Here is a 27402-nt window from a genome sequence, read left to right on the forward strand (position 1 = left end):
AGGAAAGAGCGGAGGGTGTGGAAGGAAGAGAGAGAGATCGAGTGGATGCGCGCGGTTTCGCGTCCCGTATTCGCGCGTCTCCAGAATCGATCTCGTGCCTTGCGCGAGTCGGAGAAGGCGAAATATGTGCATATAGAGAGCGGCGAGCGGGTTGCCAAGTGCGGGTGCATCGAAAAGCGACGTGCTGCACGAGCAGAGAAAAGAGGAATATGGAAAAATGTTTTTAGCCGAGATCATTAAGGATGGGAGGCGAAAAAATAGCAACGGAAAAAAGTGTTGGGCAGAGCGCAGTTTGGGGGAAGGAAGAAAAAGAAACTGCGATTTTTTTGCACGTTCTCTTCGTATTGATTGAGGTGAATGCACGGGGACGTCAGCGTCTTTCTTCTCTTCCTCCCTGCTCCCGCGACTCCTCTTTGCCTATCTCAAGCTTTTCAGTCTCCAGCGGGGGTGGACGGAAGCCTCGGTGCGCTCTTGCACAGGGGCGCTCCTCGAGCCACTCGCGGGAGCGTATTTTACGAGAGAAAATGCAGGAGAAAAAGAAGAAGAAGAAGAAGAAGAAGGAAAAGCGTTGGTAACCGAGAAAAGGAGTCGGCGGAGAAGGAGAAAAAGAGTAGTCGGCGGGGGTGTAAAAGTCCCGGTAACGCGCAGCTGGCAAGTCGTGGTGGGAGGATCATCGTACCGGCGAGGGGGAGGGAGTTGCGCTCGAGCTCTATGAGCGCTGCCGCGACTCCGACCGCACAAGAATGGCGCTAGAGCGTTATATACGGCACGGCTGACCGGCACCGCCGCCAGTCTCTCGTCCGGACGCGATACCGGCGAACGGAAGTCTAGCTGTACGGAAATTCAAATTCGAAAACGGAATAATCCTCCTGGTAGGACGTTTCAACGAGAGAAATTTCTTTCGGAATATCGTACGAAAATATATCCGCGCAAAACGAGCTTCCAATTTTCCGTTTAAGAAAGACGTGGCTTTGTTTTCAGTGAGATAAATATACGCGGAAGGTTCGCGTACGGAATATTGACGAGGGCCCTGAGGATATCCGCACGCGTTTCTCGCTCGAAGTTATTCGATTTTTGCACGATTGTAAGATCATTTCTCCGCTTCCGACCGCTTTTTTTCATTATCAACCTTTCCACTTTGTAGTTTTGCATTTTTTTAATCCTTCGAAAGGTTGCTGATGAAAAAAACGCATCAATTTGTTCGACAGTGTCTCCCGGTGGTGGTATTCACTCTTTCGGTTAAATATTCATAAGAAGAAAGGAAACGAGAGTAAATAAGTGTGTTACCGAGCAAGGGAACGAAAAACTTCCCGAAACACGAACCCCCCCCCGGAAAGCTGAGAGAGGCTTGAGCACTTGGCGACAAGCAAGGGATAACACTCGACGTACGCTCGGACGAAATGGCGACATACGCTGCTTACAGGCACGTTGAACTTGACAACGTGGGCTACGGGAAAAAAAGGTAACGATTTTCAGCATCGAACAATGATCGGAAAACGTCGGAAAGTGTTGGAGACGAGTGCTGACTCTTTGGAGGAAAACCCGTTAAAAATGTCTCGAACTTAATTTCCATTCAACGACTGTAGTTGACGTTTTTTTTCAACGAACCGAGCCAAGGATCGTGAAAGCCAAAAATTAGGGCGCGGGAGTTCGGGATCAATAAAATGAAAACTGAGAATTGGAACTCCGCTCGTTTGGCTGCACACGAAAATGGTAGATTTTCATGCCGAGCTCGGATCGTTCAGAAACGAAACTGTCGCGCTTCCACCAACAAAAATCCAATAATAATCCCTCCGTGTTTTCCTCACCCCGCAAAAAAGGGAGTGAACGTTTCTTTTTTTTCGATTCTTCCGGGTTTCGAGATACCATTGCTACTTTTAACGCTCGAGGAAGTTTGGTCCGGTGTAATCGCGATACCGAATCGAGGCTACGGAGTTGTAACGTACACTCATTAATTCGACTCTTTTTTTCATTCCTCAATTCTCCTCGTCTCTCGCGCAGGTATAACGAGCACGTTCCTTTTTTCACTTAACTATGATTTATCGAAATTCACACTCGACCGCGCCATCCAGCTACTCAACATTTTAACCGGATGATTTAATTCTTATCAGATTGGAAGGTGAATGAGTGTCATTAACCGATAGCCATTGCAAAAAATTGTGGAACTTTTGTACGAGGGTTATAAAATGGAGGAATCGAGCCAATTTTTTTTCTCTACTATTCCAAGTTGAAAACTCGATAGAACTGCCAAATCGAAGTTCTAACTTGAATTTAATCGTCATCGAAATCATGATGGTGAATGCAAAAGTTTTTGAACTTCTATTTCAACGATTCGGACGAATACACGGAGAGAAAAAAAAATAGTAAGAATTATTATGTCGCCATAGTGTAGCTACATCGCCCATTTTCGAGGTTTTTACCAAAAACGTTATTTTCGTGTCGTTTCCGAATTCTCAATTGCTTATTTTACAGTTGAGCGTGGTAAAATTCCAAGAGCTCGAATACAAGTATCGCTGATCCGCCGAAATGTTTGAAAACTTACTACGCTACATGCACTGAGAAAAAAAAGTTATTGATTCAATAAAAACTGACGTTGTTGGAAGAGTTTTCTGCATTCGACTGCAATGTTTTCGGAGAGAATGAATCTGCAGTTTGATCTAAAACAATTTTGGTCTTTCAATCATTTTTAACCTTGCGGTGATCATTTATTTCATTGGCACCCCGTACTGCCACATTTCCTTGTTGCAATGACTTTTTTCTCTCAGTTTGGCAGAATCTCATTCGCGCTTAAATATTTACACAAAAAAATTGTAAAAATTACTGAGACACCATAGTGTTAGGCTTTTGGAAGTTTCTACCAAAACCAACGTAATTTCCAAGTCAATTCCGAATAAAAACTTCGAAATTGCGCATTTCGCTCCGACGAAGGTTCAAACTGTGCTATTTTTTCCTACGTAATTAACCGAGGAGCCGAGGAAACATTGTAAAATTCATGTTGACTCGATGAAGAACTGTAAAGTAGAATTATTAAGCCGTTTTGCTATTTTCACAATCGAAATTAGCAGTTTAACACAGTACAATTCGGGGAGCTCGAACACAAGCATCGATGATGTGCCAAAATGTTTATAAATTTACTACGGCACCCAGCATTTTTGTTTTTGTTTTAGCATCAGACATCGATTTTCATCGAGTTCTCTCGCTTCACAAAAAATGACTATGTATGCTCGTAAGAATAAATAAATTTGACGACACGAAACCCTGCTTCTATGGCGCCATAGTATTCATTAGTGGAATTTTATCTCCGTGTATAATCAATGCAGTGAAGAATGTTTGGCTCCTTCGCTTTCATCACACGTTCGAAGTGTTCGATTCTTCGTTAGCTCGAGTGAGAATTTCTCCGCAGTCGTTTCGATGTTCCATTTTTCAGGAATTGTCCCATTCGTCTGCTGATTCGTCGCTACTGTCAAATCCCTTGAGAAATGGCGCGGTTTTCGTACGCTATTCTAAAACGTATTCGGATCATATTTCTACTTCCTGTTTGCGAAGAAGAGTCTCGCGTTTGACAGTAGTTTTCCGGTATTTGGTGATTACAGACCGAGCGACATGGATTCAAAGTATCGTCGCTGTGCGTCTGTGTGTGTGTGTGTAAGGATGATCGTGTTTGTATCGGGAAAGGGAGACTTCCTTTGGTTAGTTTCTCCGCGTGTCGTGCAATCCGTGTCAGACTGTCAATTCTCAAGTCGAAAAGCACACGGAGCACTATCGTTATAGGAAATCCGAGTGTCCATTGAGGGCAAGTATAGAGTTTTAGGAGAGCGAGAAGGGGGTGAAAGTAGCTACTTTAGCGAAGACTCGGCGAGAGAGAAAGAGAAATAAGAATAGAAGAAAAATCTGTTCTCGCGATAACGGGTGTCTGCACGCGAGGGTAATTTTCGTGTCGGTCAACACGTCTCAAGCTTTCTCGGTGCGTTCTTGATATTTTAAAGGGACGCAGAGTTCCGAGGAGTGTCTTCATCGAGTGCGGAATTTCGGTAACTCTCGTTTTCTCTTCCTCACGAAATTCGACATTTTCATATCGCAAGAACAACGAAGAATGACGATTGGAATTGGATTTATACGCGATCGTTCTAAATCAGAAAAAGTCTCGTTTTCGGAGTCCCAAACAAAGTTGATCGGCGTCCGAAAGCGCGATTCTGTTGTCCGTTCAACGGCCCTTTAATAATTAGCGATTCGACTGTTTTTCAGCCTCTTTCGCGCGCGCGCGCGAGTGGAACGTAGCCCGAAGTTTGCCTCGAGATACGGATCGATAAGAGCGCGGGAATATTTTAATACATTGCGATAGGAACTCGGATGAAGCAAAATAAAGTTTCGAAGGAAGGAGATCGAACCGAGCGGCGCACAAACGGGGGGGGATAAAAGAGAAATAAAAGGTGGAACAAGGAGGGCAGGTAGAGTCCGAGAGCCGTAACGATAACACCGCGAGAACACCACCACTCGCAGTAGCGCGCGAGAGAGGCCTTTAAGCCAGTTAACTTTTAAACGTTCTGCTTGCATGCTTGCGAGACGAGGTCAGCTTGCGGTATACTCTCCGTTGAATCGCCTGTGCGAATTCAAGGTTTCCTACACGTTAAAGACTCTCCATACGATTCTCTCTTTCTCTCTCTTTCGCTCGTTCATTCATCTTTACTCACCGGGTGCTTCGAACTCCCATTTACGTGTCGACGCATACAATTAAACGGGCGCGCACATAAAAATTTAACATCGAGTTAAACAAGTGTGTCTCGCTATCTCCTCGTCGAGTGGTCTACTGTGGCTTTTACCGCGTTACAGATGATGCTGAAGTTCGCAACGTTGGAGTCCGACGAAGTGGTGTCAAAAAAGCCTCCAATTTCGTTCCCTCTCGAATTTGCAATTCGTAGTTTTTCAACCTGCATCGTACTACGTGAAATAAAAAATTGGTCAATTACAAATATTTTTTTCCTTCATTTCGTTGGAGTATCGGCCGTTGTGACGACAATGTAGACACGATTATGAACCGTCCGCGATCAGAGCCCTCTTCATTGTCCCCACGGAGCGAAGTGGCCCTTCTTTTTCAGGGGTCCATCCGCGACTGGACAGACGATCGTGACTCAGATTTTTATTCGCGCGGAATCGAAAGAAATTGGAGAGACCGCGGTGCACGGATATTTGCTTCGTCAGCTAGAAACCCGATCGTTTCAATCAGAATCCTCATTTCGAGTGACGATTATTTTTCAAAACGGAACCTCCGCAGAAAGCACAGAGTTATGAAAGCGGAGTTGAAAGCCAAATTACCACGTTCTTTTTCTCGTTATTTTACATCTTCATATCCCGGCCAATAAACTTTAATAGCCTTTTACGAGCAATTTAGTAGTTTTTTCTCTTCTCCTTTACGAGCTTCTTATACGGCGTCTCCGTCTCACAACGCAGAAGCAATTCAAATCCTATTTTTCTCGTAGTGAAATGAAAATTTGTAGTCCCGACGAAAAGGGGCCCGTTTCCATCATTACCGAGCCCCCGCTCTGCTGGATCGACGGTAAAAGGGAAGCTCGGGAAGAAATAAGGAGCCAGAAAAACTATGACATCTTCGTGTAAACGGACACGTGCATTGTCGCCGCGATAGTTGCTACTCGAGCTTAGAAAGCGTGACAGTGTCGCTGTTCCTCTCCGCACTATTCACGTGTATACCTTCGAAGGTACCTGTATAGCTATACTTTTTTCCTACACACGCACACAATGAGCACCTTCGGTTCTATGACTTATCGGAGTTCTCTCCTCGCTCTGAGCTCCGTAACGGTGCGCTCGCTCGGCTCGTTCGATGCGAAGAAAAAAGATTTGCTCGTGTGTTGCTCATGCGTCCGATTATCTACGGTAACTTCGTTATCGATTTTTATTGGACCCCGCGAGAACGATTCGAGGCTTAATTAAACACGGAGGCGTAACGGGTCGCGCTCGAGATAAAGGCTTTTCCGCTTCCCCCTCCCCCTCTTTTTCTCCTTCCACTTCCTCTTCCGCTGTCTTTCTCCGCTTTTTTTCTGCCTTTCGTTCGACCGGAACCTCTCTCCCGCGGAGAGGAGCCCGCGTCGTTGCATCACGAGCCGAGAGCCTCGCACGTTCCACGAGCGAACAACTTCCAATACACAAGACAATTCCGCTATTTCGCCTTCTCCGAGATCCTCTCGAGCCCCGGGTCTCTCTCGCACGTGTGCATGTGCGGGATCGTATTCTCGTGCAGCGCTGCTTCGGTTCCGCAAACGCTTTCTCGTCAAGAGCGTCTTCGGATGCTCACCGACGCGAAAGCGGCTGCGAGGAGTCTCCCCCGCGCCTTCTCAAATAGATCTGAAGAACAGTGCGCGCACTTAAAGAGCTATAAATATGCTGGGAAATATGCTGAACGGTGAGGAAAACGTCGGTTTCCGGTACAGTCGAATGTTTGCATTCCCTCGCCGATTGCCTCTCGTTTTTTCGCTTTCTTCAAACCGCGCGTGAACGCGTTACACGTCGATCAAAGTTTGGGGTTACGATTCGCCGAGAGCGGACGAAAGAGTCGATTGAGTCGAGTTTTTTTTACGTACTCTAAGATTTTTGTGCAGGATTCCTGAAAATTTTCGCGCATTCCAGCACATCTGACTGAAGAATCCGGTGTTCGAGGCACCCAATTTTCCTTCGTAAGGAAAACTCTTGGAGTCTTACAATGCTTTCTTTATTACAAATTCATTTCTCCGTGCTCGCACTCGACACACTCGAGACAGCGAAGGCTTTGTGTCGAAAGTGCGATGACGTTCGAAACGCGCGGTATACCCGGGTGCGATAAAAGTAGTAACGCCATGTAACGAGGCTCCTCCCTAAACAGCGCCAGGAACGCCGTTTTTTTCAATAATAAATGGCGAAATTATACCTCGACACTTCAACGAATAGCAGTAAAAGCAGTGGAGCCTGAACTCGCTGGGTACTCGCCGACGATAAAGACCGATCGAAGTTTCTCTCTCTCCAAAGTTTCCCAACTTCACGCTCGTCACAACTATGTAAACGTGGCGAATAAAAGGTAAAAAGCATAATTGAAAAGGTGAATGAAATTTGAATGTACGCGCACGTGTGAGTCGCCCCGGCGGCGTTGGCTTTGAATAAATAATTCGATCGATTTTCGTCGTTGCGTCTATTCTCGGCTAGCCTTAGTCAAGGCGATGGCTTGACATTTCTGTGCTTGTAGTTATTCATGTGAGCACGTGCGTGTCTCCAACGAAACAGTAGCTTCGCATCGATTCGAGAAACAAAATAACGACGAAAAGAAAAAACCGGCGGATTTAACTCGATTCGTGGATGCGAGGGGGGAAGACGTTCGTGGAGCAACCCCACGCAACTTTTTTTCGTTTCCCCATGGATATGCCTGTGCACGGCGTTCTCTTTAATTTGGGGAGAGGGGAAGTAACTTTGTTAACCTCGTTAGAGAGCTCTCGTTAAGAAGGTTAATTGTCGATTGGAGAAACCAAGCCCATATTTATAGCTCGCAGGCATTTCGACTTGGTTGGAGTCCCCACGAACGAAAACGAACGCGAGCTCGTTATTACGACCGGAAAATCGATGAATTTTCATTTGAAAGTATCTTCTCGCACGAAAGTGACTGCTCTTCGACAATTAATTCGTAAGAGCTCGCGTCAATGAATTACTTCGAAGCGTCGCCATTGCCTCTCGACAGCCGACAATTTGTAAAAATTTGTAAAAATACAACGCGCTGACGCTCAGTTCTCGTTCCCAGCAGCGACTCCACTTCGGACGATTCTCTCGTTTCTCGTTTGCACACAAATTTATCGGTTACTCTTTTGCTTCCCACAGCTGATCGACCGATTAGGTATCACGGGGTTTTTCGATGTTCGCGTTACTTGTCATCCACTCGATGATAATTGCGCAGAAGGTGAGTCAATCGATGAAATATTCCACGATTTACCGATTACGGAAATCACTCGGACTGCGCGGAGATTGCTGCTTCTGTCACGATCGACGTTTCAATCGTTTCACTCACACTCGAGGGATTGTTACGACTGCGTCGTTGCTTTCGTCGACGCTTTGTCAACCAGAATTTCCTCCGCCTCGATTTCCATTCTGTTTTTGCTTTCGTTCAAATTTTTATTGGAATCGAAATCAGCTGTCTTTCCATAATTCAACGTGACAAAGCGAACTGATGGACCAGCCTCCGTCGCTTCAACTCGTTTTCGTAAATCGATACTTTCCTATCGATATAGAAAGATCGTCGAAATCGACAGTGCATGAATCTATGAAAGACCCGGAAGAATCGAATATCCAGTATATGCGTAATTCATACCGTGCACCGGCCCCTCGGAAGATCGAGTTACGCTAATTACGCAATGCGAGTATTGAGGCCCACTTTCGACAACGCGTTTGCAGACACATGTGTCGAAGAAACGAGGGCAAAATGAGAGGCCGAGGTGAGGTGAAACTCCTCAAAAACGACTAGGAGAACGGCCGCCGAGGAACACTTTTGCAGGGCAACCCTGAACGTTCATTTTTTCTAAACATTCAAGAATTTTGCTGAAAATCATTTTCGAGGCGGAGAAAAAAGGATGGTCAATTTCGATTTTTTTTTTTTTTTTTTTTTTTTTCGAAGCGTGACGAGGGCTTGACATCGAAAAAATCGGAGCGAGTGTTTCGAGTGAAAAGCCACAAATATCGTTGCGTAATTAACCGCGGTTTTTTAACGTCGAGCCTTCACCACGCGAAGGCTCCGATCCACTGTATTTCCGCGACACTCGTCGTCGCTACGAACGCAGTGAGTAGCTGCGGCGTCGAGGATCATTTTCCTTCGGTAATATCCGCAATTACGTTTAGCTACTTTGTAATGAAGTTGCTCTCCGACATTATCGCGCGATGGCTACTTCGGCGTAACGACTTGAAATATCGCTCATTTGCCGAGGAGAAGACCGACGCGTTTGCGAGCTCCAGTCCGCCGCTCGCAATCGCTCGATCCAAGTGCAATGGAGGTTTCGAGGGAAACATTTATTCCGGGGAGATGATGCCTAATTACACGTCGTTCGGGGTGGCGAGGTTTGCTCGCCGAGTCTCGAGCAGCAGCGAGATGTTCATGAAAAATTTTGCGTCCATTTGCCAACGCAAAAAATCGGTTTGTCTTAATCCCTCGCTGAAAAATAATTGTTGAAAATTGCTGATGGTAGTTCAAAGTGGGAAAAACGATACGCAAAAAGCCGCCGATTCTCGTGCGGCATTGTCAAGGTTTCGGTAAAAATCGTTTGGCAACTCGATCCCATGGAGAAGGCTTTGGGCACGCGTCGGCACGGGACAGTAAAAAAAATCGTCGCCAGTCCACCCCTCCTCGTTAAAGGGTTTGCCTGGGAGCGTGTTCGGGGCTTCTCATCACGGCGACGACCACGTCGGCGGAGTCGACCAAGTCGGTGAACAAAAGGGGGTAGTCAGAAGGCGAACGTGACGCTAGAAATCTATCCGGGAAGCCTCGAATGTTAGCCTCTTTTGTCTCGCTCTACTATCCTCTGCATTCTGACTGCACACATTGTTGAATATTCCAGCCCCCCGACAAACCCCGTCTCGATTTCATCCCTTAGCTCGATTCCGCGTAGGAAGCAGAAAAAAGAGGGCTCGCTACAAAAAAAAACGCTGGCTGACAACAGATCGTATTTTATGTGTGTACATGAAAAAACTCGAATAGGTACTTTCGTGCATCGCTCGAGAGCTGACTCTAAAACAAAGGGAAGCCTCGGGGCTCCCCCTTTAAGCTATCAGCGCGTTTTGCCAACCGAGCTTTTGCTTTGACGAAACAGCTGACTTCGAAGTGCGAAAACGTGACGTCGACTTTAACGAGGAAATCAATTCCTTCGGTGCATTTATTTACAATCGAACATTCGACGACGCTGACGTTGTTTTTCGCAGTCCACAAATTTCAGAACTCAGTATTTTTGGAGGTTTTCAATATTTGTTCAAATCTCGACGATAAATCCGTCAGCTGACGGAGCTAAAAAAACCTTTGTTGGCTCATTTTGTTTTTCTTCCACTTCCACTCGAATATTTAGACCTCAATTAGAAAACTTGAGTTATTTCTTTCACGAACCCCAACATTTTGCAGACTGATTTTAAATTACAGCAAAGTAGATGTGCATGGGAATAGATTCGCGAAATTTCAGGTCAGGTTATCGAACATTTGATGAAGAACTGAAACTCGAAAAATCGTAAAATTTATACGGGAGCTTATGGAGATTCCATTATCGCAAAATTTCTATTGAATGATTCGTATACTAAATAATTATAAATTCCTCATACAAATTGTCGCACAGATAGAAAAAATGTGAGGAATTCATAGCGACGATAAAAATAAAGAGTTGCCGAATGCTTAAAAGAGATGTTAGCGATAGAAGTTGGAAAAATGGCAGAAGCAGAAACTTTTTCTATGCAACTGCGATTTCCCCAAATTTCGAGTGCCCCAATTTGCGCCACCGAAAAAACGGTCACGCGAACGGATGACGAATAACTTTACGAATAATTGGGGAGAATCCATGCATTTTTCATCCATCTTTCATCAATTTACCATCAGATGAAAAAGTTTCGAGAGCAAATCTTGGTCCAGAAGTTGAAGCAATTTGTATGGAGATTATCCGCCTGGAAACGTTGCACGATAGAAATATAATATAAAAATGTGAAAAAAGTTAAAAGAGGAAGAGGCTCGAGGGCTGGAGGAACAAGGAGTGCGAGGAACAGATTATTGCCGCGAGGATCTGAAACGGTATTCTCAACAGTTTTCCACGCAGCGTGAGGTCTCGCGCGCTCGCGTTACTTGAAGTATACGCAACAAATTCGTTCCGAATAAAAGTCTCGGAGAAACTGACAGTTCACAAGAGGAAGAGAGAGGGAAGAGGAAGAATAAGGAGAAAAGAGGGAATATAGAAGTACCGGAGAGATTCAATAAAGTTTTGTGAATTAAGGCGAGGGGCGAAGCTCAGCGATAAATCGATCCTGCGGCCCCTCCGCGGAGTACAAATATATTTATATATTTACATGGATTTACGAGATGATGTATAATCGCAGCGCCCCTAGATATTTATATCGGCGAGTGGTGTCCTTTCACTTTGTTAGATCTGGTTGAAACGCTCGCGTAAATACACAAACCCGGAAGTGTGGATGGGAAACCGATCGGAGAACTCACCACATTTGCGAGTTCTGCGCTCCCCGTAATAAATCCACTTCGGCTGGTATGATTCAGCGGTGTGTTGCGCGCGAGTTTCTTCAGGTAAAAACGCGAGTGCATATGCATCTCCGTGTTGGTGAATGCACTTGCTTTTCGAGTGTGAACGAACGCACTGATGAATCTTCAGCTCGGTTTCCGCGCCGTGAACGATCGCGTCACTGGCTCCGAAACTAAATTTTCTATGGTGAAACCCACGCGTACTTATCGAGAGGCCGCGCGCGAGATATTTTCTCGAGAATTTATCCTTCGTGATTTAGAGGTCTGCTCGACCTCCTCGACGCTAATTAACGTGTCTATAAACGAGTAACGGTTATCCATGGGAAAATTGAAATTTAACGATAGAAAAAACGTCACTTTCAATTCGGCTCATTGGAAACGCGGAAAAACGATTTCTCTGACTGCAAGTTGCCTCGAGCTGTGGAAAATGGGACCTCTTAAGGCATTCCTTTCGCATTACCGTATCTTTTGGTGGCGCAAATTGGGACACTCGAAATCTGGACTGATTCCTATAACCTCTGGGAAATCGCAGTTGTATAGAAAAAGCTTCTGCTTCTGCAATTTTTCCAACTTCTGTCGTTAATATCTTTTTTAAGCATCCGGTAACCCTTTATTTTTTTATCATCGTTGTGAATTCCTTACATTTTTTATATTTTCCACGATTTTTCAAGTTTTCATTCTTCATTAAATGTTCGATAACCTGCTGACCTGAAATTTCGCGAATCTATTGTTGGAGTGAAAAACCTTGATTGCACTCAAGCAATATAATTGCGGTTCTGCGTTCGGAAATTCGTCGTTTTTCTGCCTAAAAAAGCTTTCCTTTCTCTCAAAGTATGGAGAATGTGAAGGAAAAACGACAGCTTTGAGTTCCGTGCGATTTAACGTCGTGCAATTAACCTCAGGAACGCAAATAATGGAGTGAAACCTTTCCAAAAGCAGCTCGCAATAATCTGCATCTAAGTAAATATACCAGCGACATGAAAAACTCGAACGTTTCAAAACATTCGAGCGTTTTCCCGGCGGTCGCAATTTAACGTCCAATTACAGGAACGGCTATAAAATTCAGGGTCTCGTTTATTCGTAGACTAAGAGAATAAAGAAGTGCGGAGAGATGGAGGGGGAAAAAATCCACGAGCATTGAACGAATGATAGTCAAACTGAACGAGCATAGACATAACCGCAGTGGTGAATTGCACGTATATCTAAACATAAATATACAAATATATATAAATGTGTGTGTGTGTGTGCATGCAGCAGTCCGCTAATAGTCGCGAGTCACGGAGCGATAAATCGATGCGCTTTACACCGGAACCGAGCGAGACGCGCGCTCGTTCATCGTGCTCGATCGGAGCAAACGGAGGCGTAATTGGCCGATCGGTTAATTTCTCGTAAATTCCAATCGTGCGCGCTCTGCTCCAGCCACGAGATATCGAATGTTTATACGATAGATCGCTCGCATGGATTTTCCATTTGGCGTGCCCATCAGCCACGAGCGATCTTCTCGTTTTGTACGTTCGACATGATCCGGGCGGACATCAACGGCGAGGACGAGGCGAGCGTGTGACAACATGATTTGGTTGCGTAAGGAGCCGCCCTGCTCCCGGCTCTTGAAAATACATGCGCGCGAGCCACTATCATGCGAGTTCGTTTTCGCTGACAAATCGCTTCCTTTGTAAGGCTGCTACTCAACCATGTACCGGAGCACGATTAAGTTCGTGGTCGAGTCTACGCGCACCGGAGCACGTTCGACCCCCTGAAACGGAGCCTCGAACGTCACTCGATCTTCGGAGCGACGATATTCGCGGAGTCTGACGACGGAAAATCTCGCCCTCCAACGGAGAAGGGAGGGCCGGAACTGTCCGTCGATTGGGCAACCGTCGAATCGATGATCGAGCGGTAACCGCCACGGAAACGACGATGGATACTAACGTGCATGCGATTAATTCAATTAAATTGCTCAGCCCTTTTCCCCGTTAATGGACGAGGGCTTTTGACAGCTGCACAGACGCAGTTCCTCACGCGAGAACAGCATTTTTTTCACTGCACTAGAAAAAGCTCGAAGCTTCATTGCGACACGCGTTTGTCTCTTCCACGTGGAAAAAAGTGCGACAAATTTCAGGGACTCAATAGATTTCAATGGGAGGTTTCAAAATGGAGGTAAAAAAGTCATTTGCGTCGAATCTATGGGCCGTGGCCCGCGATGTAAACTCACGAGAAAGTTGATTTCAGAATTTTTCACTCGATTATTTCGTGTCAATTTATGGGGGATGCCAGTCTGAGATGTTCGAAGCAACTCAATCGAGGCTCGTCTCAATTGTCTCGAAACAGTGTGGGCTGTGGGTGTGCTTCGCACAGACTAAACTAATCGACAAAAGTAACGACCTGCCGTGGCTAATGAGCGGGGTAATTTACTCGAGTATTCACGAATAACTCGAGACGTTTTCTCAGACGTTTTCTCCTTCGTATTTAATTCGTACGTATGTCTATTCAGAGCTAATCCAATCGATCAATTCGTCTTCGCCAAGACGGACGAACGCCCAACGAAGAAACCACTTGCACACTGTGTTATTCCTCGTTCGTTTCGTCTCCTTATTTCTCGTTCACTTGAGACTTCGCGACATCCTGCATCTCATGAGTTTGTCACAAAATTATACCCGCCAGCAAATCAAGGCTCGAGCTTTATAAATGCATGCGTTTATATATAAGCGCGCGCGCGCGCATATCCATGTGTGTATTTCCGATTCACACGTACCCGCTCACCCGGGTGCACGCCCCAGGGGCTGCCGTGGGGTATGCCCCGGTGCGTGGTATAATCAACGAGCACGCGATAATCTTATATTACGTGACGACGACGACGACGACGACTACGACGAGAACGAGCGCAGCGATGAAGATGAGAAACGTCGACGGACTCGACCGAAGCAGAAGCTTTTCTCGGTGCAAAAAACTCCCTCGCGGCATTCGTTTCACTCTGTTTTTTCTTTTCCTTTGAAACTGTAGAAAAATGTTGGAAATTATTGTGCAGAGCTTTTTAGTTTTTAACAAAAAAAACCATCGAAGCTGAGAACGCGGAGTTGGAATGCGAAAATTTCTTTTTTTGAGGGCTTGTATACACTTGTGATGGGTGGAAAAATTGAAATTATTTATTGAATATTCTGCAAGTACAATGTCTGAAGAATATAATCAGCAATCGGTTTTTTAACCTTTACTGGTCACACCTCAAGTTTCTGGCGTAATAGCCACACGGGGTCCAAAGTATCCCACTCACTTTGGGGAACGATAAATAATTGAAAAACTGTAAAAAAAAATAAAATAAAAATACTGCAATGTATTTTGAACCTTTAACAAACGACCATAACGATTTTATTCTATTCGTGTTATTTTTAATATTTAAAAAAATGTCAAAGAAAGGAATGCAGGGAAAATGACTTTTTTCACAAACATTGATGTAGAAATCGTAATTTTCAATGAAAAATAAAAAATCAACTCGTCCTATAAACCTGAGAATTCACGCTTTCAGGTCGTATTAGTTAAATTTGTCACGCTGGGGTGGAATCGGATCTCAGATTTTCGCACGGTCTGACTCGATCGACTACCAAAACTAAACTAAGCGGGCCCTTTCAAATAATAACGATGAGGCTCTCTTCTCAAAGGTTCGAACTATCGACCGAGGGCACCACAAGTCCCATTTTCTTGAAATTCCTATTTGGTATCGTCGGTCGAAAAACAGCTGGGGTCCAATATACCCCGTGTGACTATTAAGGGTTAAATCGTTTTGTTGAAAAATACCTTTGCGGTGGACCGATTACTAAAAAACTTTTAATCCAATCCATACCAAATTTATACCACTTATTTATTGTGATAATAGCCAGGGCTTGGACGAAGGATTTCGTATTTTGTGGGAAAAAAAATAGTAAAAAACCGAAAATCTAGCACCTCAAAAAATGAATTTTTGTTAAAATTGTCGTCATTTGTTTTTAAATCAAAATTTTTGCAAATCCTTCGTCCAGACTCAAGCTATGATTATAATAAATAAGTGGTATAAATTTGATGTGAATGGGATTAATAGATAATTTTTTAGTAATCGGGTCCACCGCAACTGATGCTGAAAAAAAGGTGCTGCTGGAATACAGCTGAGGTGGCGCCATTTTGATAAATTTATTGGTGAAAAAAATTGTACAAGTACACGAACATATGTACTGACGAATGTCGTTCACAGTTTTCCAATAAACATTTATTTTCTCGTCGAAAAAACAGAAGAAAATCACGTTTTTTCGCCCGCTGCAAGTGTATACAAGGCCTCAAGTCTCTAGAGTTGTTCAATCAGTTTAAACTTTTTCTCAAATTCACGCCAACGAACCGTGACCGCGTACCCAACTGCAGGAATCTTTTGAGTTGAAATTCGCACGATAACTTTGCTTTGAAGATACTCGAACGGTGACCATCGTGACGAAACGGAAGATGCAAAAGTTGCTCGTCCAATTAGCTGATTTAATAATTGCCTGGCTTACGCAATGAACTCTCGAGTGACCTGCTCCCCCGTTGAATTTCTCTTTCTCGACTCTCGCTGTCCTACCTTAAACTTGCTGACGGAGGAGTAACGAGTAACATGGAATTACATTTGATGAATCGTTCGTGTGTGCGAGCAACAGCTGACTAGGGGTATTCCAACCGCAGATTTTCCCAGACGTTTTCTCACAAGATCGTGTCTCTCGTCGAGTGCCTGCTTCGTACGCACTTCAAGTAATTCCATACATTTTTCTCGAACAATGAGAAACCCCATGTGCGTGTGTGACAGTTCCATTGCCACGGTTACATATCCCTTACGCATCTTTATACGTAATAACTCACGAACTTTTTGATGAACTGTTGCTTCGAAGAAAATTCCTAGCATTAAACGTGCAATGAATTATCCGCGGTCATTTCGGGCAGTCGGAGAAGTTCCCACTGTCCGTGGCCGTTCCTAGAACAGTATTTTCCCACCAGGAAACCATTTCGTCGGCATGTTGCATCCAATATTTCAAACCCCATTGCGCTGAAGTTCGCAACGTTGGAGTCCCACGAAATGCTGTAAGAAAACCCTCAAATAATTCCAGGGAATCTCCAATTTTGTTCCCTGCCGAATTTTCAATTCGTAGTTTTTCAATCTACACCGATGATTAGTGAAATCAAAAATTGGTGAGTTGCAAATCTTTATTTCCTTCATTTCGTTGGAGACGACGCTGCAAACTTCGGCGTCGTTCAGCCCCCAGGAATTTTCACTGCGATAAATCCCCCATTGAGTCACGAACGAAAGGAACAAAAAAAGCTCAAATTCACGATCAATTATCATAATGGAAAATAAAGGGATTTGCTGAACATGAAGAGCGATCCGAATTCGCCCGAAAACGTTCGTTTCCTTCTGTCTCGTTTTCTAATTTCGGACACGCGATGAGAACAACGCTCGCGGCGTATAATGCAGCGTGTTATTGTTGTGAGACACAGCCACGTTATTCATAATTTCCGGGTTCAACATGGACCCGTTTAAAACTCAGTCACTCTCCTTTTTTTCGTGTCCGAGATAAACGCGATTAGCTTTGCCGTAGTTGGAGACCCACTTTCGTCCGGAATGTAGAGAAAACATTGCCGCCGCTGCTCATCACAATTACCATCGTTTGTGCGGTACCCCACGGCTCGCCGGAAGTCGTTACGGCTCTGCGATGCCTCGACCAGCCTCACCGGAAGTCTGCTGCAGGATTCATCGCGAAAAGGAAAATGTTTCGCTGATCAGCTTCTCATCTTGATGATTCGCTCTTCCCCAGAGCACGGCCCTGTTACAAAATCTTTTACTCGATTAAAAAATCGATCTTTTACAATTCACTGAAGAAAATTCTCCAGTCTTTTCTGCTTGGAAAATAAAATCTGAATAATAAATCACTTCAAAAAACCTTTTCAAATGACCCAACAAATTTGCCATCGAAACTTTTGTTCCCATTTTCGTGATTTGGGCTTCGAAATTCAAAGTTGGATCAATTTTCGTAGCGAGCGAGTTTGACGTTCGCTCCAATATCGCAACTTCAGAGCAGGATTGCTAAAAAAAAGATCGATTCATCGAATCGAATTGAATCAAGGTACGAGAAATGAATTTCATAATAAACTGAGTACCCCGAGATCGATCCATCGTGAACCGACTCGGTGAATTTCAATGAGAAATAATAAATAATGAGAATGATTTTTAAAAAACAGAGAAATTGAAAAACCAGTCAACTTTTCTTCCATTTGACTGGATACTTCACGACTCTCAGAGCTCACGCGACGCGAGAATACGAAATTCGCGAAAAGACGTTGTGGATTGTGTATTTCATGTAAATTTTTACCGAATCGATTTGTAGAACGGTATTTAAAAAATCGAGCTCACAATTGAAAGATTGATTCGGATAATCAATTAGTGGGAGAAAATCGATCTGCACCCCTACTTCAGAGTCTCGAAAAAATACGGATTCGTTCTCGTGATTTTTTGCACCATGCGCAGATTTTGATCACGCGTACACTCGTAATAATGCATTTTTCCATTTGTTGTGAAGAGAGAGAAGCTTGAATGAGAGTTCCTCGCTATCTAAGATCTGAAGATATCCGTGTCACGGACGATGACTCGAAACATTCGAGCATCAATCTCCCACGACGAGGAGAGACGAGTTCTTGGCAAGGGGAAAAAAGTCGTGTTCTGTCCATTAGCGCAGTATTATGCACGAGCCCTTCAACGCCGTCCCGATCATTATTCGCGGAATTCATTGTGTTTAACGTTTGTTGCAAGCTGCTGTGATGAGATCGTCAAAAGTTTGGAATGAGAAAAGATTGAAGTGAGAATCTTCTTGTTCCTGTCAGCGTGAGTACGGCGCCTTAATTGAATGCAGCGACGTCAAATATTCCCGATGTTTCGCCGAGTGTAACGAAAATCCCGAGAAACGCACCGTGCTAAGAGATTCGTGATTGCACGTATTGAAGATTCAATGTTGACACGAAAAAATTGCAGTTCCAATCATCGAACAACTGCTTTGATTGTTTTCCGTTGAATTGCAGATTAATCGATGGGTTACTCGCGATCGATTATCCCGATCGTGAACTAATCGTTCGTAGAATAGATTCTCGAAGCTCGTGAAGCCGGAACAAATCCGGAAGTTTGTATCTGAGGGAGAAACACAATAAATTGATTGATCGTATAATTGGCCGGAAACGAATGATGAAAATGCTTGAGCAGCGGTAGAACTCCTCCGATCGGAAATACTCTGAGCATAAAGAACGAAGGACGACAGAGAAAAGCTTATAATTATGAAACAATATAAATCCATGAAGCAGAGACCAGCGTGCCCCGAAGTACTGAAGCCAAGTTCTTCCCGAGATAATATTTTCGTCTCTATGAATTGAATCACGAATGGGACTGCAAGATATTTTTGTCGAATCGAAGCACATAATTGTGGTACCGTGCGGACGTATTTTGAGGAGCAAACGAGAAGTTCGCGTGACCGAAACATAAGAAAGATCGTTGGGAAACGCGAGAGTTACAAAGAAAAAATGAAAAAGAGAATAAGAGGATTTATCAGTAAAATACAGAGTGAAGTTTTGCGGGAAGGCAATTTTCACGAGACCGATATAATATCGACCTTTGTAACAGGACGAATTAGATTTATCGGAAGGCCTGTAGTTCAGAGACGTCCGCGAGGCTGGTACGGTCGTATCACACTCATTCGGTACTTTCTTTCTTCGTTAAAACGGTGCGCTTCTGTGTGTACATTTCATACAGTTATATCGACGAATGTAGGTGAATAACGCGAAAAAAAATCCTCCTCCTCGTGTCACCGGTTCCGAGTCCAAGTTCCAACCTCCGGAGGCCTCCGTGCATGCTTTCCAAATGTATCGTGTTACATAAATATTTAAAATATATCTGAACTCGTGTACGTACCAAACAAAAGCGTGTCCTCGTTTTTTTCGCCTCGCTCTGCCCCTCTATCTCTCATTCGGCGATCCATATTTCATTTCACCAGGTGGTTCTGTCTCTCCTCGTGGCACGAGATCACGGAGGCATTCACTATTTTTCTCCCATTATCGTTGACTTTGAAGCAGGCCGGGAGGCTTCCAACAGTTGGATTTTGCTTCGTATTTTCTCGTCTTAAAATTCTCATATCGATCGAATACCGCGCACGTCCAAGTACAAATGTCGCGAATAAATTCATTCCGTCGAACTCGGATCGTAAGAATCATCGACTCTGACATGCTCGAGATAGGAATGATCAAATACGCGGGCGACCTATTTCTTCGATTATCAGCCAACTTTTTTAGTGTGGTTGTCGATCGGAGAGGGGAAAAAAACTCAAACAAAAAAAATGTCCTAACGGATGGGTCTGTTTGACAACGTTTCAGAGTCGCTCGGGAATGAGTTGGTGTTTGAAAATGAAATTCTTTGTCAATCCTTCAGAAAGCGAACATTATTTTTTGCACGATATTTAATCGGCGCTGACATTTCACGTTGAATGGAGCCGAAATCGGGGGAAGGATTCCAGTTCGACTGATCTTCGAATAATTAAGGTAGATCGTGCCCGAAGGATCGTATTTTATGGGTGTCTAAATTGGATCGATTTTTACTCCTTTTAATTAAAAATATAATCACTTCAATGTCAGAGACATTAATTTGAAGTGGTAAATACATTTTTTTAACTTATCTTTTGGCGAATGAAATTACAAACCATCAATTAATCGCGGGGATCCATCACCGTCCGAACCCGAAATTTCGTTCAAACCAAGAAAAAAAAAATCTGAAATAAGCAAATGTGAAGTTATACGAGTGCTCATTACCAATTTCGTTCAATCTTTAAGGTAATTTATCTTTATTACTGTAAGACAATCTTCTCGATTTTTTTCCCAAACCTTCAATTATATACTTCATTGTTATTGTGTACTTTTTCATAAACTTCGTAACGTGTATTTTTCTTTAAATTTAAACACGTTTATCTGAATAACCAATAAAACGAACCCTTAAGAAAGTCTTGAAACTCTGTGTAAATTTCAAGACTTTCTTAAGAAAATCGTTTCGTGTATGAACAACCTTAATAAAATATCTCTAGAAAATTCTATTTCAAAGTTCGAGGCTGTCGAGATGAAGGGGAACGAAGCAGCTGCAAACTGGTTTTTCGCACCCTTTTTTCATGGAAGATTATAAATTCGTAGCACGCATTGCTTTTCTACATTGAAACGATGCTCCGAATAATGGTGATTTTCACCACGTTGATTGGTCAATCCAAACGTATTACGAGCGCAGTTGAAAATAGAATTAAATGGATTAAAATAATTCCGTGTTTCCGCTTTCACGTTCAAACTCCATCTGCGTTCGATATTAATGTACTCGGATCTCTGGCGGCTACGTCTGGACTCTTGAGAACAAGTTGTTAGCCTGATTAACACCGACGATCGAACCTCGAGACGTTGGAGAGTTCATGAACGAGAGAAATAGATGCAGAGGCGTCGTTTTCCGTGTATATATATATTTATATACACACAGAACGATTAAGTTGTAAACGTCTCCAGTAACGTTTCCGATCTCATCGGGACACACCCATCCTGCCTCGTACTCTGTGCGAAAACCATTTTTTTTATTCCTTCATCCTACGATCGATCGATTATATCCTCATTATTTGCATCCTTGCAGTACTGTCCGGATGCTTCGTTAATATTCCGTGGCATTCGTGCCATGAACCAAAGTCTCCAATTGCACTTAACGTCCTCGACGTTTTTTATGCAGCTTAGAAAACAGCTCATAACGGAATACATGAAATTTGATATGAATTTCGATGGAAAAGCCTTGAATCTGCTGGAAAACCACGATTGAAAATCGAGCCATTTTAAAGTGCTTGTTGCGGAGCTGTGAAAATAAAAATTCTCTCGAATACCGCGTCAAATTTCCAATTATTCTCATTAGTTTTGTGACAGAGCGACTGTAACAACGCGGTGTTTTCGCCGTTACCGTCCAATCCACCGAGCAAAACCGAAGCCCGTTTTTTTCTTCGCTCTACTCCTTAATTGAGATCATCAACTTTTGTCAATCTCCGCGAGTTAACGATCCGACCTTCCCGCTCGCTCGGAATCGTAATTAACGAGAGCGGGAGCACCGCCGCTCGGAGAACGAGCCGTCGCAGCAGGGGAGTCTCTAATTGTCGAAAAGGGTGTTATTTTGCGGCACGCGTCCCATCACTTTAGCTATACGAGACTCAAACTCGTGCCTCTTTTGTTCTTTATCCATAGGCACACACCGACGCCCCTATTGGAGCTTAAAACTCAATCTGCCCATGACTCATTTTACTCATTTTGCCTACTGATCGTTCCAAATATTTTGTGCTCCCCTTAGGTCCATGCGAGGCTCACTGAAGCTGCTCGACATTCCACTATTGATCGAGAAAAAACACTTTTTTTACTATAAACTGTCTCTGAGACAATGAGGCTGAGGATAAATCGTTTGAAAAAAGTTTTTTTGGGTCCTGAACATTTTATTTTGGATTCGAAGTGATTTTCGAATTTCGTGAAGTTTTCGTTGATTCTGTTTCGGTGCATCACAATTATTTGAAAATGCACAAATTCACAATGATACAGTTGGACGGTTTTATTAATTCATGTTTTGTTTTTTTTTGTTAAATTGTAGAGTTCTGAAACCTCCCGGCGGTGGAAGCAGCGACATATTTGGTGCCCCACCAGAGGAGACAAGCCCTCGTCGTGTCAAAAATCACAATCACTCGCAACTCGGCTCGGCGCTCTTTGGCGATGGAGCACCGAAGAACAACGGTTCGAGCACCGGAACGACGAGTCCCGATTCACCGCGCGTCAACAAGCCCGGTAATGATTCGTACAATCGTTTGTTTGGCCCTCCCGATGCCCCATCCATCCAAAACACGAAAAATCACACGCGCAGCAATATATCACTGAGCGGTGACAGTCACGATTCTTATAACGAAAAGATCGTATCGTCCAACGGCCATCATCCTGGCTCCAATGGCACTGCCATTATCAACGGCAACGCTAATACTAACGATAACACAGGTAACCCAGAATCCGTACGTTTTTGTTTGTTCTAATCCTCTTTTATAACAAAAACAACAACAAACGTGCGATTTTTCATACGATATTCGCTACCTTAAAATATGTGTGTTACACGCAGGCTTTTCACGTTTTTTTTCAAACTTTTTTTTCTTTTTGACTCAATTTTAATGTCGTTCGTGCCAGAGAGCTTTACTTCACCGAGGAATTCGCGTAAACTTTTTTCGTGCCTATCACTTGCCGTGATCGAAATTCAAAATTTTACCAATGCATTTAGTAAGTTTGCAATTTTTATTTTCGCGTAATCTTCAAATTGTTTCGGATCGGTCCTGGAATTCTGAACGAATCTTCTTTTCGTCCGTCAGAACTTTTATGATCGTCAAAGCTGATTTTATCCAATTGTGCGAAAGTTCAAAATTCGTCGAGTTACAGCTGAAGCTAATTATGTTTTTATCCATCGATAAAAAACACTCTGATTACATATCAATACAGGCGAAAGTGACTTTAAAGACATCGTCTCTGTGTTTATTATAAATAATTCAATTTTCATGTACGTCGAATTGCCACTGTTGACTATTCGCAAGCAGCTTTTAGGAGAAACAAACGATTTCGTAAGTGTGCAACGAGAAATAAAGTGAGAAAGACACACACACACACACACACACACGTAGTTGAAATAACAACATTGAAAAATAAGAAAAACACATTCCCGTTTCATATGTTTGTGTTTCTTTCGTTTCTCCATTTAGTTTTCCTACGCTGTTTGAGATTCGTTATTTGGTGAAGAATTTATTTGTTTTTTTTTTTTGCTTTTCTCGGCACATATTCGCGTTTGTTTTTTTTTGTTTAATCGAAGTTTAAAAACGATTAAATTATTTCAATTCGTTTGAATCAAAAAGCCTTTGGATGGCAAGGCCTGTCCGCGTTTTATTAACGAAACAAAACACATATTTTGAGTTAGAAATTCAACGTGCTTTTACTAATCGATCGCTCTTTTTGTTGTCTTTTCAATCATTTCATTCTTGCACCCCTGTCGCTTTTGTTATATCTTTGTTTTCGTGTTCTTTTATCTCGTGCGCTATTCGTCTTGGGTTTTTCGTGTGGATTTTTTTTTCTATCACTTTGCAAACCGACTTCGAGCTGATAATTCGAACGTCACTAAACATGTTCACAGTTCTCTCAATTTTGTATTTTTTTTTTTTTTTTTTACCGTAGAGTCGTCAGTATCTCTCGCGCATTTTTCCCCTTTTTGCTTCTGTAGTCTCGTGTAGTTCTGACATTGTTTTGTACTTTTTCCTTCACGAGATATCCCAAAGAATACAAATTTTCGTGTATCAAAATCCTGTAAAAATTTGTCAAATTTTCATGAACCTCGATGAACGGTATTGTAGATTAAAAGTAGTAAAAATCTTTTCAATTCTTGACTGAAATAGTCCCCAAGATTATCAGACTCCACAATTTTCAGTAATAAAGTAGTTTTCAGTCGTTCCATTTTTTTTTTCAAATTCAAATGGGATTTAAAAGTACGTAAATAACAAGTGCATAACCCTGCCAGACATTTTCCATTGGTTTTCTATAGCGCTATAAAAACCATCCATTTCATTATCATCCTATTTTTTAGAACCATTATTTTCCATCTTTTCCCTCCTGACTCACATTTCGCAAGTGAATCGAAAATAAAAATCAATTTTAGGGCCATTCGAGGCCTCGGGTCTAAACAGTATTTTACATTCGTCAATTCACAATTTTTCTATTACCAATAATTGGGTGAAAAAAATAAAAAAATTAGTTTACAAAATAGCGTTTTACGGTCCATTCTCACGAGTAGAGTTTTCAAAATGCAAGATTTTTTTGTTCAGTGAAATTTTTGTATTGTGACTATAAAAATTCAAATATTGAAACAATGTTCGAAAGCATTTTCGATTCAATGCAAACGTGTGAGGTTTAACACAAAAAATGAATATTTATAAGTAACACATTTCAATGATAATCGCTACTGGCGATATTGTGTTTGTGTCGGATGCATGGGTGAATTTGTTCGGCTTTATTGGGTATTGGTGGCGGATCGTCCTGTTCTGCGACGTCTGCAGGTGGATCTTCCTGCATGCCACGCAACCCGGTTACCGGAGACGGAGTTTACGTGACGCCGTTGAGGCGCAGCGCACGAAAAAGTAGAGGTAACGTTGTACCCACTTGAGCAATCACAGAGAGATCACCGATCCCGTGTCACACGAGGATCAATCATTAGCCTCTCATTTCGATCCTCCTTGATCAATCGATCATCGCATGGCGTGATCGTTTTCTCTAAAACCCTTGATGATTTGTCCCGTTGTCGAAATTCGATCTTTTCGAACAAAACTTTAAACAACTGAAAACAATTTATTCGTCGTGTTGAAACGTATTATTGATTTTTACTTGCCTGTGCCTTTGGCCTCTGCTCGAGGCTCAACCAGAGTGTCGACCTTTCGATCCTTTCTGTTCCTGCACAACCTTCAACCCCCTCTCTGTCGATTTTATATACGCAAAGTTCGTTGATCCCGTTCCGAAGGAACTTTCGATCAAACCCCAAAAACTTTTCTTCTTAATTACGTTGGTTGAATTATTTTAGTATTTTTATAGTACATTTTGTGAGAGAAAAAAATCCTTTTTAGTACAATTTTTTTTTATGTCGAAAGACTTTTCATAAATCATTTGGACAAGGTTGAAGTGGGAACTTGTGTGAAGCATTTACAGCCAGACTGAAGCTTATCTGCAAAACGATTTTGTGATTGTGCTACTCGTTGTTGTTTTTTTTTCTTTTATTTTTTTCAACACTTCATACGTAATTGTTTAAGCTTCCTCAAGCACTCCACTTATTGCCCTCCTTGCTCTAGATTATTAAAGGGTAAGTTATAGTTGTAAGTTTTGAAATTGCATCATTTGGGAATCGATTGACACTTTCTGAATTGGATTTATCGTTAAATTCATCAATTCTTAAATTTGAACTTCACCGAATTCGACAGTAAAAATCGTTGCTTGAGATTCGTTTTGTAGAATGTTTCGTATCAACAACGGAATGCATAGGAAAAGAAACTCCTTTACATGGAAAGTAGTCGAAAATCTTGACGATAATTTCATAAATCATTTTCCACTTGTTAGAATTTGAATTTTATTTCAATTTTATTATCGTCATCACTGCGACGAATTTTCGTACAGTATTTTCATATGAGGACGTATTGAATAGTAATTGTATTGGAAACATTGGAACGTCCACTCGTACTTGATTCAATTGTTAATCACACGAAGAAATCTTTTTTTTTTTTTTTTTATGGGGCAGCGATTGAGAAACGAATGATTATTTATGAAGATATTTTCCTATTCGCAGACGGTAATCCAGTGACTGGAACTGGCTACACATCGGACATTCAGAACAACGTAGCGCCAATGCAGAACGGTTCATCCAACATGAACGGATCGGACAAGTCGAGTGACTCGTCACCGGCAGGCTCGACCAAGGGTCAACCATCGCGTACTCGTGTGCCTCCGGGTGGTTATTCATCCGGGCTGTGGTAAACGTTTCTCCAGAAGTCAGCAACAAGAAAAAGCAGCCATTCCTGCTGAGAGAAACAATAAACATCCCGAAAAATCACCCCCGAGCTTTCGTTCTCCGTGACTCTCTCATCCCCCCCTGGACACCAACGAAAAGAGAGGATCCGACAAGAAGAATAAAAATAAATAAAAAAACCCCAAAATTATTCACTTCAATTTGCTATTGATCGTCGTTACTTCCAGAAATCGAAAGCGTTCCAATCTCACCGCGAGTGACACGTATGACGTTCTTTTTTCTTTCGTTTTTCTAATCCCTTTGTCAAAAGACTTATGCTCGAGATAATTAGTCGAAGCTCGCAAAAAGGGTGAAAATTTCTATTCCCACCCCCCCCCCCCCCCCCTTAAACAACTCTGCGATTACCCAGAGACTCGAAAAATATGTCTCGAAATATAATAATATTAATAAATGAAAATCAAACAAAAGAAATGTCTCGAGTTGCTAAATATTGGACAAACGATTTCGCGATCTGGAACGAAAACATCAAATTTAATCGAGTAGACGTCAAAGTCGGCCGGCAGACTCGTGCTTTCCTCGATGCCCGGACGTATCGGAATTGTACATTAGATAGTCTGTGTTTCTCGACATTATTGATAATACTAATAATAATAATAATAATAATAATAATATTAATATTAATATTAATAATAAAGTGCACCACCACTTCAATGATAAGTGCTTTCTTAATTCCGTGCCTTTCTCGCATTCACTCATACAAAATACAAAACACGTACAGCTATAAATTCACGTACACACGAACATGAAGGTGATTACACTCCTTATTTCTGCTCTCGGGAGAATGAGAACGACGACGCACTTTCAAAATACGAGACTAATATTTTTCCGTTACGACTCGAAGGCTCGTATGTTTCTTTCGTTTTTTTTCTCACTTTTGTTCGTTCGATCATGCTTTATCGCATTATTAATAGAAAATTTTGGTCATTTACTCATTTCTTTCATTTTCTGTCACACGCGTCGTTTTTTCATAATTATTTATCGATATGTGTCCTCACGATTATTAAATAGTGACGAAAACAATTATTTGCTATCGACCCTTGAAGCCTTCGATGACCTACTTTCGACCCCTCCCCCTTTTTCTTTAATTTTCGTCCGACGTAACGAAAGTATTTATTTAACCGCGAGTTGCCAATATTATTCATCAAATAAAAAAAAATATCTACATGATTATACATAAATGTATATGAGTATTACGCATTTTTCATAAAAATAATCAGTCATCGTTTGGTGTGAGTTAAATTATATGACTCTGTATCGCATCACATTAGTCGTGATTTATTCCCTTCTTTTGTACTCTGGCAATTAATAAAATTTTGTAAGCAACATTCACAAGTGTCCAAATTTATTTTTCTATCATCCCTTTTTTTAATTCAAGCTCACCGCCTCGACTCACCAAAGCCAAGTGAAAACCTCTGGATCTGAAATCATGAAACCTGCTGAAGAATTTTTCTCAAAATTCAATTCGGAAAAGTTGAAATTTTCTCAAATTTGATTTATA

The 27402-nt window shown here is 42.4% G+C and overlaps 1 protein-coding gene across 1 annotated transcript; it reads left to right on the plus strand.

Annotated features, from left to right (window-relative positions):
• Positions 1 to 724: 724 nt before the first annotated feature.
• On the plus strand, positions 725 to 27229 carry Jupiter (microtubule-associated protein Jupiter). The gene is made up of 7 exons (XM_043417582.1): positions 725 to 872; positions 982 to 1084; positions 1209 to 1462; positions 21909 to 22303; positions 22888 to 22911; positions 24391 to 24477; positions 25665 to 27229. Exons 3-7 carry the CDS (start codon positions 1401 to 1403, stop codon positions 25850 to 25852), a joined length of 756 nt encoding a protein of 251 aa, XP_043273517.1. The 5' UTR covers positions 725 to 872; positions 982 to 1084; positions 1209 to 1400; the 3' UTR covers positions 25853 to 27229.
• Positions 27230 to 27402: the final 173 nt, after the last annotated feature.

This window comes from Venturia canescens, chromosome 4, assembly GCF_019457755.1.
Source record: "Venturia canescens isolate UGA chromosome 4, ASM1945775v1, whole genome shotgun sequence".
Taxonomy (NCBI): Eukaryota; Metazoa; Arthropoda; class Insecta; order Hymenoptera; family Ichneumonidae; genus Venturia; species Venturia canescens.